The sequence below is a fragment of the Acyrthosiphon pisum genome, chromosome X, assembly GCF_005508785.2.
Source record: "Acyrthosiphon pisum isolate AL4f chromosome X, pea_aphid_22Mar2018_4r6ur, whole genome shotgun sequence".
Classification (NCBI taxonomy): Eukaryota; Metazoa; Arthropoda; class Insecta; order Hemiptera; family Aphididae; genus Acyrthosiphon; species Acyrthosiphon pisum.
Window position 1 is genome coordinate 12672499 of NC_042493.1, and position 13478 is coordinate 12685976.

General features: G+C 30.6%; 1 protein-coding gene across 2 annotated transcripts in view; it reads right to left on the reverse strand.

The window, feature by feature from the left end:
* LOC100570038 overlaps nt 1-13478 on the reverse strand; it is a 40787-nt gene that overhangs the window by 6005 nt on the left and 21304 nt on the right. Inside the window, exons 6-11 of one of the 2 annotated variants that reach the window (XM_029485951.1) lie at nt 11443-11640; nt 10707-10836; nt 7411-7493; nt 6854-6977; nt 4970-5089; nt 4743-4903 (exon numbers count right to left, since the gene is read on the reverse strand). In XM_029485951.1, the coding sequence (XP_029341811.1) occupies nt 4743-4903; nt 4970-5089; nt 6854-6977; nt 7411-7493; nt 10707-10836; nt 11443-11640 (816 nt within the window). Of the gene's footprint in view, nt 1-4742; nt 5090-6853; nt 6978-7410; nt 7494-10706; nt 10837-11442; nt 11641-13478 lie in introns of both variants that reach the window. The other variant, XM_016803116.2, reaches the window with a different exon arrangement.

Genomic DNA, 13478 nt, shown 5'->3' on the forward strand with positions numbered 1-13478 from the left:
AATGATGTGTGTTTTTTTTATTTTTTTTTTTTTTGTGTCTGTCATCACCTTTTAGATTACCGACAGTAAAAGTGCTTGGATTTTCTTCAACAGTATCTTTTCTGATAAGAAAAGTGAATCTAGTTAGTACTTTGGGGGGTCAAAATTAAAAATTTCCCAGTAGTTTTCAAAAGCAACGTGAAAAAAAAAGAAAAACTAAGGAAAAACGGGAATTTTTACGCAAAATCTGTTTTCGAGAAAATCGATTTTGGTTTTTTGTGCAACTTTAAAACAAATGACCGTAGGTACAATTTTGACCGAGTGTTTAAATTTTCATTTTCTATACACCATAACACTTTCTAAATATTTTGACTTATTTTGAGCTGTTTACGGACATTTGTAGTTTCTATTTTTTTTATTTTTTTTTTCTCTGAATATCAATACCTAAAATTTTATTTGTTGGTTAAAAAAGCTTGAAAAATTAATAAAAGGTTCCTATTATATTGTTTCAAAGGCGGATGAAAAAAATTAAAAATTTTCGTTTTAAAAACAAAATATGGGAAATTCTCTTTATTCTCGCTCTTAAATTTAGCTCTTTATCTATAAATTCAAAATTATTTATCTTCAAAACCCTTTTCAGACCAATCATCACCTTCGCGGGACCTATGTAGACAGCCAACATATATAGAATCAGCTGGTCAAAACTTGAGGCACTACAATCAACCTTCCTACACCAAATTACATGATTAGACTGGTACGTGTCAAACGACACTATCATATCATCACTAAGAATCCTGACACTTGAAGACTTCATAAAATAAAATAAATCCTCTCTCACTCAAAAAATTCAAAATTCAAGTTTCAATCATATTTCTGATATCAGTACAAGGGCTTCTTCAAAAGAACACTTTCTTATAAAAACACTGTTTTAGTAATTTTTTTCATACCAATCCAAATACATCACTCTTATTTTTCCACTACCATCTCTCTGAATGAAGCATTACGCTTGGTACAGAATTCTCGAGACAAAGCAATTTATTGCAAAAATAGGAGTGTCAGATCATATCAACATCAACAAGGTTATCAATTTTTTAACAGAGCTCTTATCAGCTATCTCAACGACTGGGAATCCTAAATCGTCATCTTTGTCACAAAATCTCATTCCTATACCTCCTAAAAAAACAGTTATAAATGACCTTAGAATTCTCTACTACAATTCAAATGGTATTAAATCCTAAATAAACGAATTACATGCACTCGTGTTAAAAAGAAACGTTGATATCGTATTTCTAAACGAAACCAATTAAAACTCTGTAACTACCACGTCTATCGTTTAGATAACATTTCGGACCTATGTGGTCACGCCTGTGATGGCAACTCCACATTCATCCATCACAGAATAGTGCATAGATGCATTATAATACTGACAACAATGTTGTCAACCACCGTAGAACTATCGATTGGCAACTACCAAAATCCGAATCTCCGCCGTGTACAAAAGCACAAATCAACCAATGAAAACCGACGATATGGACAAGCTGACCAAGGGGAACCATTGGTTTGTTCTTGCGGGCGATCTAAATACAAAACACCAACACTAGCATAGCCGTTGCTCAAACGCCACCGGTATTATATTACATAACCACGCTCTAAATTACGACCACACCGTTACAGCCCCTGATACCCCAACGTTCTTCCCGGCTGTCGCAGGCTGTAATAAACCTCAATGAACTTTTCTCCGACCACAATCCAAAGCTACTTACACTGTCCAACTCTCCAATCACCTCATCGCCACCTCAAACCTCAAGATGCATTAACTGGACTAAATACATGGCCATAATTAGTTCCCTATCTCCATCGGCTAACCCACCAATTAGAACGCCCCGGGACATCGACTCGGCTCTCTCCCATTTTAGCACGGGCATCGTGACCGCTGTTAACGACAACACATATTTAAAAAATAATTGGACATTAAAAAACGCTCTACCTCCTGAATTCGTCGAGGAAATCGAATCTAAAAACCGTCTACGTCGCGAATGGCAACATATTCATGATCCATTAGTCAAACGCCGTCTAAACTGTAAGATCAAATGCATACGTCTTATCCTCAAGACCCACCATGCCCAACGAATAGGATCAATTCCTCGATACTCTGGACGTCCAAGACGTTTCTATTCGCTAGTTAAATAAAAAACTCCTGAGATGAAACACCACTATTATATCCATCAGCAGGCCTGTCCTTTTAGGTGTACCTCAAGGCTCGTGTCTCTCTACGACACTCTACTTCACCTACAATTACGATGTCCACCTCAACCCTCAACTCGGCTTTACCTTTTCACCGACAACACTATACTCACCACCTCGAACAGAAACCCTAAAAGAGTAGCTATATAACTGCAAAAACAATTAGACGTAACACTAGTCTGGTGCGACAAATAGCGTCTCAACATCAACGCTCAAAAAACGGTTGCGGTCATATTCAATGATCCTGACAATTTCGCTTCACCTGAACCTAAACAGTGACCGAATCTCCAGGTCCCCTACATCAAATTAACTCGGCGTAACCCTTGATCGAAATCTCACGTTCTCAGCGCATATCAAGTTAACTATCAAGAAAGCCACTACCGTCCGCAGCATGCTGTACCCCATCCTAAACCACTCCAGCACCATTCCCATAAAAAAAACTTAATATACATGCATCTGTATATCAAACCAATTTAGTCATACGCTGGTCCGGCATGAGAATCTCTAATGTCCAAAACGAATTGGCTCAAACTCGAAGCTATCCAAAATATCGGCCTCCTCCCCATGGTTTGTGAAAAATAAAATAATACTCTCTTTAACACGTACCTCCACCGTCAAGCAATCAATAATAACTAACAGCAAGAACTTATTTCACCGCAACTCAAATTAAACTTTCGCTCACATCCGCAGTCTTGGTCAATCCACCTTAGATACCGGCCGAACCTCAAAATCCACAAAGCCACGCCCCTTTATATGGTCTAATACAAACTCAATAAAATCATTCACCACATTTTACTCAACTCGTCATAGGCTAACGTCTGGTATATATAAGCACATAGCCATTATACAAGCAATTAAATGCAATGCAAAAAAAAGGAAAGTCAGAGACAAAATATATAATAGTGCCACTGCGCAAACAGGTGAACACTTTACCCCTTACTTAACTCTCACAGTCACCTGTCACTTTGTCAGAGACTAACCCTATACAAACTGTACATCATACCAAACTTAACATAGGTTAAACCTAACATAAGGACCAGCTAGGGGCGCTCTCATCCAAAAACGTGACAGGAGTCGTTTCGAGGCAGTCCAAAACATCTCACTAAGAACTATAACAGTGACACATTGGTTTGTAAAGAACACTACAATTAGGAATTCATCTAACATCGTTTCCCTCCGGAACGTAGTTTAAATAGTTTAAAATAGTGTAAAATAGTCGGGGTATCAAAGAACTTATTCTACAAAGCGATGATCTCCAATCACCAACACATCAGATCCATCAGTCAACCTGAAAACCTAATGTAACTACTCCCTACCTCACCTTCTATTCCAAGGAAATGGTAAACCCTGAAACTTGTGATAAATGGGAAAATTCCCCGCATCAAAAGCAAGGAGAGTCAGTCCTTTCAAAACGTTCAACGTGTCAACACTTACAGCAGTCAAGCCCAGTACCAGACACAGAAGACTCCGAACCACCAACGACGATTATACAGTATACGATATCGCCACTCCATGGCGCTCTACGGCAGTTTGATTCGTATCAACCAGCGACCGGTCTATGACCTAGCTGACACATGGCTTTCAAGAGTCGTATCAACCGGAGACGACCAATCTACGAGACAACCCGCTCTACGGCGATTCAACTCATATCGAATAGCAGCCTGTCTGCGTCATCACCACTCCACGGCCACATGTGTCAGAATCGTAGACCACCAAATGCGTCAATTGCACTTGTGGCATCAGCACCTTCACGGTAGCACCGTTCCTGGAAACCACCGATATACCGACGATCACGGAGTAATCCAGCTACGAGTGGCCAATCAAGGACAAACTAGTGAGTTACAGTTCACCCACGGACCAAGACCGGATCCACAGCCAAGGATTGCCCGTCGGCACGGGACATTGACTGCTGATCGACATCGTAACCAAAGTCCTCTTTTCAGAGCGACCACGTAAAACACGACTCCCTGCGCGCCTGTTTGGTATATAAATATATACCAAATATATACTAAATATATATATACATTAATTTATATTTAAGTAAAGACTAAATTAATTATATTCATAACTCGAAGTTAGAACTTCGTTAGCGGTCGTCACGCGTATCAAAGTACACGGATTTCGGTGAATTTGTTTTTATTTCTGGAATGCTTTACATGATGTTTTTCAAGATACAAACAATGTTTCAACCAGGTGGTTGAAATATTGTAATATATAACAATGTAACCCTCCCCCTCCCACTGAAATTGTTTTCTAGTTGCGCCACAGGATAAAAATATGTTTTAATTACACATTATTCTTACAATAAACTTGTTTAGCATTTTTTGAAATGTTGAGGTTTATTTGAATTTTAAGCTTTTTAGGGAATTATTTATTTTAATAGTTTTTTTTACTTTTCCCATAAACTTCATTAAAAGAAAACTTTTTTTTGAATATGACAAAAATTAATAGGTTTGATATTAATATAACTTAACGATATAAATAAATTTGTGAAAATTATAAGTAATGTTAGTAATTACTTTGGCATCCTGTTTATTCTTTAGATACTTTAAGTGGTCATCATTTCCATCAATAATTTTATCTGCTAATCCTATATATAATTTTAATCTTCTTTGATACTTTGTTAAATGATTTGAAGGATCACAAAGTACTCCATACAATTCAGCTAACCACTTATAAGCTATAAAAACGTTCTTAGTTTTTTTATCAGGCGTTGAATTGGATAATAATTCCACCATTTTCTCACTATAATATTCTGTTTCAATTTCTTCGGATTCACATTTATTATCTTTTTCTGTTTTATTTTTTTCGCTTTTTTCTTTTTCCACAACAAAAACTTTGACGAAATTTCTGAGAACCTTAATTGCTTTGAAATAAAATAAAAATTAGGTTATTTTATGTTTGTTTTTTTCGTAATTGACAAAAATTCACCGTAATTTAGATAACGTATAAAAATGTACGTTTAATCATTTGTCATTGTTTTTATAAATTTAAGACACAACTAATAATAAAGTAATAAGTACCTATATACAATTTTTAAATTCAAATAAAAATTATTTACAGGGGGGTATATTTAAGGGTAGGTATTTAGAGGGAGTTAGAAGTACTGGTTAGAATAAAGGTTTTGATAATCCTGTATATTAATTTCAAGCTTCTAAGATACGTGACGACCAATTTACTATTTAGGATGCATGGCAATAGAACCAAACCCATAATTCAAAACACGACACTAAACTATTTGTCAACAACTTTTGATTAAAAACAATAATTAATCATTAAGTGCATAAAAAATATATTAGTGTAAATTACTAACATTAATATTATCGTGATGAGGATGGTTTGAATAAAATATTATTATTTTATAATATACACAATATTATTAGAGTTTATCATTTTTGTGATCATATAATTTCCATAATTATAGGGCTGGGATTTCAATGCACTTTGCATTATTTTCCAAAGTGAGGTGATGCTCATTTTATATTAATATATATACTTTCCGTGTATTTTTGAATCAGAGCAAGAAGTTTTAAATTACATTTTCTGATGTTTTTCAATGTTTAGATAATTTTTTTAATTTTTTAGAATATTGTTTAGTGGAATTTTTAAACTTTTTGAACATGAAATTTTATTTTAAGATTTTATACTTTTAATGAACTATTATTATTATTATTATTATTATTATTATTATTATTATTAATATTATTATTATTATTAGATTACTATTATCGGACAATATTAATGTGAAAATCAAACGATCACGGGCCCTACCACTCATGGCCTAATAGTGGTAAAATCTGTTATTGACTTCCGTCGATATTATTCAGTACGAATTTTACTGTTGTAAGACGTGTGAATTTGTTTCCTTTAAAAAAACTTTATTATAACTCATAATGTATTTTGGGGTTTGTAAAAGAGGAAACAACAAAAAATATTTATGGTACATTTAGGCTTTTTGTACATATAAGAAAAGGTAAAAAAAAAAAACATATTAGAAAATATATTATTAAAATAAAATTGGAATGCTTGGTTTAACAGAATTTTATTAGATTAAATATTATTATGAAATTTGAGCTTATCGAAATCAAGTTATTATACCACTTTAATACTCTGTTCAGCAAGAGACCACACCGCGCACCGACGAAAACTGGTTCCCCCACGCAACACCCTGCCATTGGGGAACCGGTTTCGATAGCCTGGTGAAGTGGAGGGATGCGCAGAATTAGAGTGCTCTCTCGCTGAACAGAGTATAGGTATACATAGAAACGTAGATTTATACTATATTTATTCCAGGTAACAGAAAATAGTTTATTAGTTTTGCTGAACTTGATAAGAAACAAAAATAAAAATAAGATAATAGGTATGTTTCATATTTAATATTAAAGTCATATAAATTTACCATATATTAGTAAACATGATTGTTAGTAAAACACAAAGTAATGAATTGGACATGAATGGTATTTAAAAAAAAAAAAAAAAAGTGATGACTATTGTAACTAATTTAAGAATAATTTATGTAGAAACGTCCTAACATGAAATTTATTTTATTTAGTCAATACATAAAATACGAATAATTGTAACTTTTAATAATAATTGAATGATTAAGACAGTATTATATTACAGTATATACCAGTTTTGATAGTTTTAATATGTGTTATATATTTGCTTTGGTCAAGTTCGGCAATATCTATTGCTGAAGTGACAATTACATGCAATATCCTCTCATTAATTATAGCGTCCTTTGTTGATAGATTCTGAAATCAAAGTCGATTAATGATCTAAAAGCACTAGGTAATCAAAAATAATCAATAACTGATTTTTATCAAATGTAAATTATGTCAAAGTCTATGCCTTAGGAATATCCAGGTTATTTCTTTTGGCTTAGGTGAATTTAATTATAAGTTATAACTTTAAGGATTCTATTTTATAATTTTCATTAAAAACGTATAAAACCTGGTTAAAAAATTATCCACTGTGTAAGATATATCATAAGTGTAGTTATATAATTAGATGTTTCATAAAATACATAAAATTTAATTGAGGATAAAAAAGAGCTGACAGATCTTTTGGGAAGTTTGACCTCAAAAACGCACAATTAAAATGTAGGTAAATATTATTTCAAAATTACTATTTTGATGAGTTACAATTAAAATGTTAAGTAAGTGAAATATATTTAAAAAATCTTACGAAAATGAGCTTCATTATTATATCCTTATCATGCATAGCATAATATACATTTTTTAATCTGGGAATTATTATTTCGCGGAAGACTAAAAAACAAAATATAAGTAATAATAAAATAATTGTATTTAGTAAGTTAATTAAATTGTATTTAAAGTAAAGCATAAAGATTATAGATTGTGTTTATCCATGGTACATTGATACAGTACAATGACTGTAAGTACTGTTAAAAAATGTGGTTAATATCATAAAAAAATATTGTATTACTAATTTCATATAATATAGACTTAACATTGAATTAAGTGACATTAAGTAAATATTCACAGATCTATTTTAAAAACAACAATTAATTTTTTTTCGCAAACTATTTGATTTTTGGAATTCCTTAAAAAATTATATTTTTTTATCTAAGCTTTAAATTGGCAGGCAAGTGGACCCACGTCCACTAAGTTACATGGGCGGTATATGTCAAAAGGTCACTGTATTGTATGTGTTAAATTTGAATTCAATTATATATTAATGTATACGAAATACCATTCTGAGTGAAGATAGTCTGTTAGCCTAAATAATTAAGTATGTAAATTATTATTTATTTTAAAAATATCATCCAAGTTTGGAATGTCTATAAAAAATATTGTGTTTATATAGTTTTTTAGATTGTTTGGTTCCAGAATGAACTATTTATAAGGAACATTGTTGGTATTCAATTTTGTAAATTTAACTTAATATAAAAAACTATTATACCTATTTATTTTTATTATTTTTACATGGCAATCAGAAAAATATATGTACCGGATTTACGTGGGATCTTATGTAAGTGTTACTAATGGGTGGCTGCTTTTCTCAAGATTGTCACGCTATGTAGGTGTACATAAATGTTATTAAGAGATACGATGTATTTTTTTTTTTAATAATTTGTATAAAATCTGTTTCACATCTTCTTATTGTGCCAAGTGGTATAGATTGTTGATTTCATTTAAAAATTAAAAATAAAAAAAAAAATGTAGGATCTAGTTTTATATTTTGAAGCCTTTTCACCAAGCAACCAAATTTGCTTATTATCGACAAAATTTAAAAAAAAATGATTTATATCTATAAAATATAAATATCTCCAAAAATTCAAAATATTTTTAAAAATTAATTTTATATATAGAAAATAACAAAATAAAATGTATTTGGTAAACATTTTAAGTATCTATAATGGTTATTCATTTTTAAATAACAACAAAATTAAAAATTTGTTAGAGCAGAAATAAATAATTTACGGGCGAATATCTAATATTGCAAGATATGAAAAAAACTAAGCGTCGCGGGACACCTGGCAGATGTGAAACATCAAAATTTTTCTCATGGTAATAATGTTGAAAATTTAAATGCCACGATCGACGGGTAGTCGACATGTATAACATTTTCCTGGTCCATGGTTGAAATATACATTGCATTTACCTACACCCTTTCTAGATCAAATATTCGATGATGAAAACAAAAATTGCAGCGTAAAGGGAACCAATAATTTGCATAATTTGCTTTTGTCAGCGTGTTTTTTAAGATAAGAAAAATGTATATTTGTGATATCCTTTACACAGCCATTTTTTCTGATGATAACAATCCAAATCAATATGCAGTAGCCTGTATATTTCAACCATGCTCTGGTCGCTGGTGTCGACCACGATTTAAGATAGTATGGTTGTCCAACGAACTATGATAAGATGGCATTGGATTTAAATCGTGGTCTCGATGCTAGAGCTTATAGTGGACTATTTTATAATTTATAATATAATACGATCAATTTATATATTTTTATTGTATATTGGTATATCATAAAAATGTTTATTAGTAGGTAGTATTTGTAGGTTCTATCCCAGTTTTTACTGTTACAGGGAGATTTAAAAACGGTTATCTATGACTTTCCCCCTTGAACGATCAGATTTGTGGGTGCTTACTATCCTAGTCTTTTTACCAAAATAATTTTTACCAAATTTTCGGCTCATAAAAAAATATTGTAGATTTATGCTCAATTTTTTTTAGATACACTAAAATAATAACTTATGACTGATGACCTCGGAACCATCCAGTATTAAATAATTTAGTTTTTCAACATCATTAAACACAAAACAAAAAATTGATCGGATGATAAAAAAGCTATAAATAAGTTAAAAGAGTTATATAATATTATATTTATTTTGAAAATGTTATATTGAGAAAAAAATAAATATTTTATGAATTTTATAGGTATTTAAAATTAATAAATTTCGACAGATTAGGTTAGAAATGATTTTGTCGTAACAGTTTTGCGTACGAATTCCTGTTTTTAATTATTTTTTTTTTTTACTTTTCTAGAAATTTTTGAAAAAAGCTGGGAGGTTTGGGCTATTTTTAAGTAAAATTTTTTTTTATTTCTATTTAAGTAAAAATTTGTACGAAACTTGATATTCTTACAAAGCATAACGGTTTTAGTTTTTTGTTATAATTAAATAATATATTCTTTGTTATTCCAAATGCGATGTTTTCAGCAAAAAATTATTCATCCTACTGCATTACTATTAATAAAATAAATTACTTTAGTAGCAATAGTTTAATTATATAATATAATACAATATTTTATAATACAGTCTGAGAGACGGACGATTTCGTTCAGAATCGTTTTTCGTCTACAATGATATAATATCATTAAATCCAAATTTGACCTATCCATTAAGGCAGTGGTGGCCAAACTACAGCCCGCGAAAGAACTAGGTATAATATTTTATATTTACGTAAAAAAAAAAACGTCCTTAGGGGGCTGCAGCAGGTTTTGTCAAAAATCAAAACTACTGTACACTTGACCAATCCAAATATTAATTTTGTTTGTTATAATGTTTTCAATATATTTAAATTCCGTATCATAAAATAAACCTTAAGTGGGTAATACAAAAATAACATATTTTTTCAATAGTTTTATTCTTGGAATAAAATCGCCTCAATCATAATAAACTTGTTGATCAATTATAATCCGTTTTCAAAATTATAATCTGTCAAGCCAAATTCTTCCAGTTTTGTCTAGCTTATTGGTCTAAAAGTCACTTTTTTTTCATCTGCTGCAGCCCCCTTAAATATGAAATTATATACCTATACCTAAAATTCTGATGACTTAAAAGTAAAAAAATATTTTATGGCCCGTGGTAAAAAAATTTTTTCTATGGCCCGAGGTAAAAAAGTTCGGCCACCACTGCATTAAAGCATTACCCAGTCGCCTAGCATTTTCTGCTTATTAACTAATATTCAATGTGTTATGAGAATAGTAATAATTTTAATATAATTACAGGAATCGTTTTTTTTAAGTGAATTCATTGGCTCACAAGCTTCTAACTCATCTAATAATTCTTTTTCATCCAAGCATATGTGTAGCATGTCCATTGTGATTAATAATGCTTTATAGTTTAATAATCTATCCTAAAAAAAATCGAATTATTAGGTTTCTAAGAAATAAATTAAAACTGACATAATACTACCAAAGACGAAGATCTATTTAGGATTAACTTAGAATTCACTCAAAACAAAATAACAAATATATCTTTCTTACTTATAATATTATATAGTATAATATAATATTCGTTTGTTATTTTATTTTTAATTTGGAGCATACAATTTGCTTCAATCATTAATATTGAGGGTTGTTTTAGCAGATACATAGTATTTTTAATCTACTTTATAATTTGGGCTAGTATTATTTTAAATAATAGAAAAAACTTTAACTCGATATTTTCATAAAATATGATTTTAATGTATTAAATTTAATTAATAATTATATTATAATTTTGAGTTTATATTATTTATCACTGAGACTGTAAAATGACCTAATTTTTAGTACTGAAGTAGACCCAGGAGAGTTAACCATCGGAAGAGGTACAGGTCATTAAAATTGGGATTCGCTAATCCTGACTGACATTCTACTCTAAATGTCATACTGTGTTCTTTATAAAGTACACATTTGATTAGTTTTAATTTAATCCATTTCTAAATAGTTTCTACCAAAGTTAAAGTTATAAATGCACTTACTTCGATTGATAAGACTGGCAACCGAATTGCATTAATTACATTATCTAATTTAACCTTCTCTGTTTTTCCAAAACTGGCAAGAAGTAAGTATTTATACATTAAATTATATTTGGTATAAATAATATTATTGTCTTCAATGGATTTATAGTTTTCAGTTGCCAATATTTCTAATGATTTCTTCTTACATTCTTCGAGGTCCTAAGAATGATATAATAATATATAATATTATTTAAGCAAAATTAAATACGTTGTGGTTCTTGTGAAGCAAGTTAAACAATGAAAGATTACTTCAAATAAAAATATTTAATTTTAATTTAAACTAAATAATGACCTTATAAAAATGAATGACAGGATTACAATTCTAAACGGTAATGCACAGTTTAAAAAACTGAGTTCTATAAACATTTGTCTATCAAATATTAAGTTCTACAACTAACCAAGTCTTATAAAATAAAGCCTTAAAAAATTAAGTAAAACTGTTTCTATAAAATAATATAATGAATAATGATCTATAACGAACTGAGTTTTATAATATCGATTCTTATATTATTACTGTGTGGGGGACAACCTGATTGTGGCAGCCGTGCAACTTGACGGCGCAGATGTGGCTATCAGGTATTTCCTACGCTCGAACTATGCTGACTCAGGGTAATTTCTGTGCGATGGTAGTGGACTATAAGGCAGAAAAGGTAATAGGAAAATATATGACAGAAAATATAGTTGTTTTCGTATTACAATTTTGTAATAATTTATTGTTATGGTTCGGCAGAAAATATAATATACGTCCTAGTATTAGTAAAAATATATAGGATCGGATTTACAATACGAAAGGCAAAAAATTAAGTTACATAAAATATAAATCATAATACCACGTCGGGTAACGGAAGAAGGTAAACAAATTAAATTATCTGTGTACGACCTCATAGCGACGAGACTGGTAGCGGGTGTTGACAACATAGATAATAAAAGAATGGATAGGCCATACTATCTTATCACACGTGCATGAACGTTAAAAAGGGTCTCATAATAAAATAATGATAAGACCCCTTTCTAGAGTGAGAAACACATTATATTATATAATATTATCATATTATTACTATCAGTCATTATGTTCAATAAAACACATTTTGGCTGTAGTTCAGTCAATTAACGAAAAACCATGTGTACGTCTTTATAAAAACATTCATAAAACTAATCGGGTATATTATGCAATACAACGATCATTGCTCAGACGGCTGAGAAAAGGCGACAGAAACGGTGACTTCTCGACTGGGCTAGCATACGGCGGGGCAGAGGCAGTCAGCGGCACACCGATAACGCTTCCATCTCTTGAGATATCGGAACGGTCGCGTGGTGTTTGTGGTAATGACGATAACGTGGGTCAAAGTCTAAAACCCGGCATCTCGTACCGAACAATTACTTTAATCATATCTACTATTATTTCTAAGAATAGATTATATTGTTATTTTTATATATTTTATAAAATTACATCCTTGGTATCAATTGCGTATACTAATCGATCAGTAAGAAAAAAAGCTAAACAACTATTTTTTGTACCATTAAATTGAATTCAACATTGCTTGTATACTTTATTGTAATACTATACTGTTGAACTGACATAATTTTTTCATCTTATGTCCATTATGCACGTATTATGGTTCTGAGAATATATATTTATATATATACTGGGTGTATCTTATGACATTATGTCATAATATTTTTTTAGCGATTATGGATCGATGATATGGGATTTTGAAAAAAAGACATTTGTCTTTATTTTTAACAGGCAGTTGTTTTGAAACAATTTCAAAATTTGTAAGCTTATTTTGTACCAGTAGCAAAATCAACTTTATATTTTGAAATGGTAACACCTATATTATTTAATAGATTCCAGTAAGTAAAGTATTTTTTACTGAAAAGTATAAATATGATGAAAAAATGTAAAGTTATCATTTATTTGAGGTTATAATAATAAATTACAGCGATAATACGATTTCTTATGATTGTATATTGAAATAAAAATAATGAACTGTTTT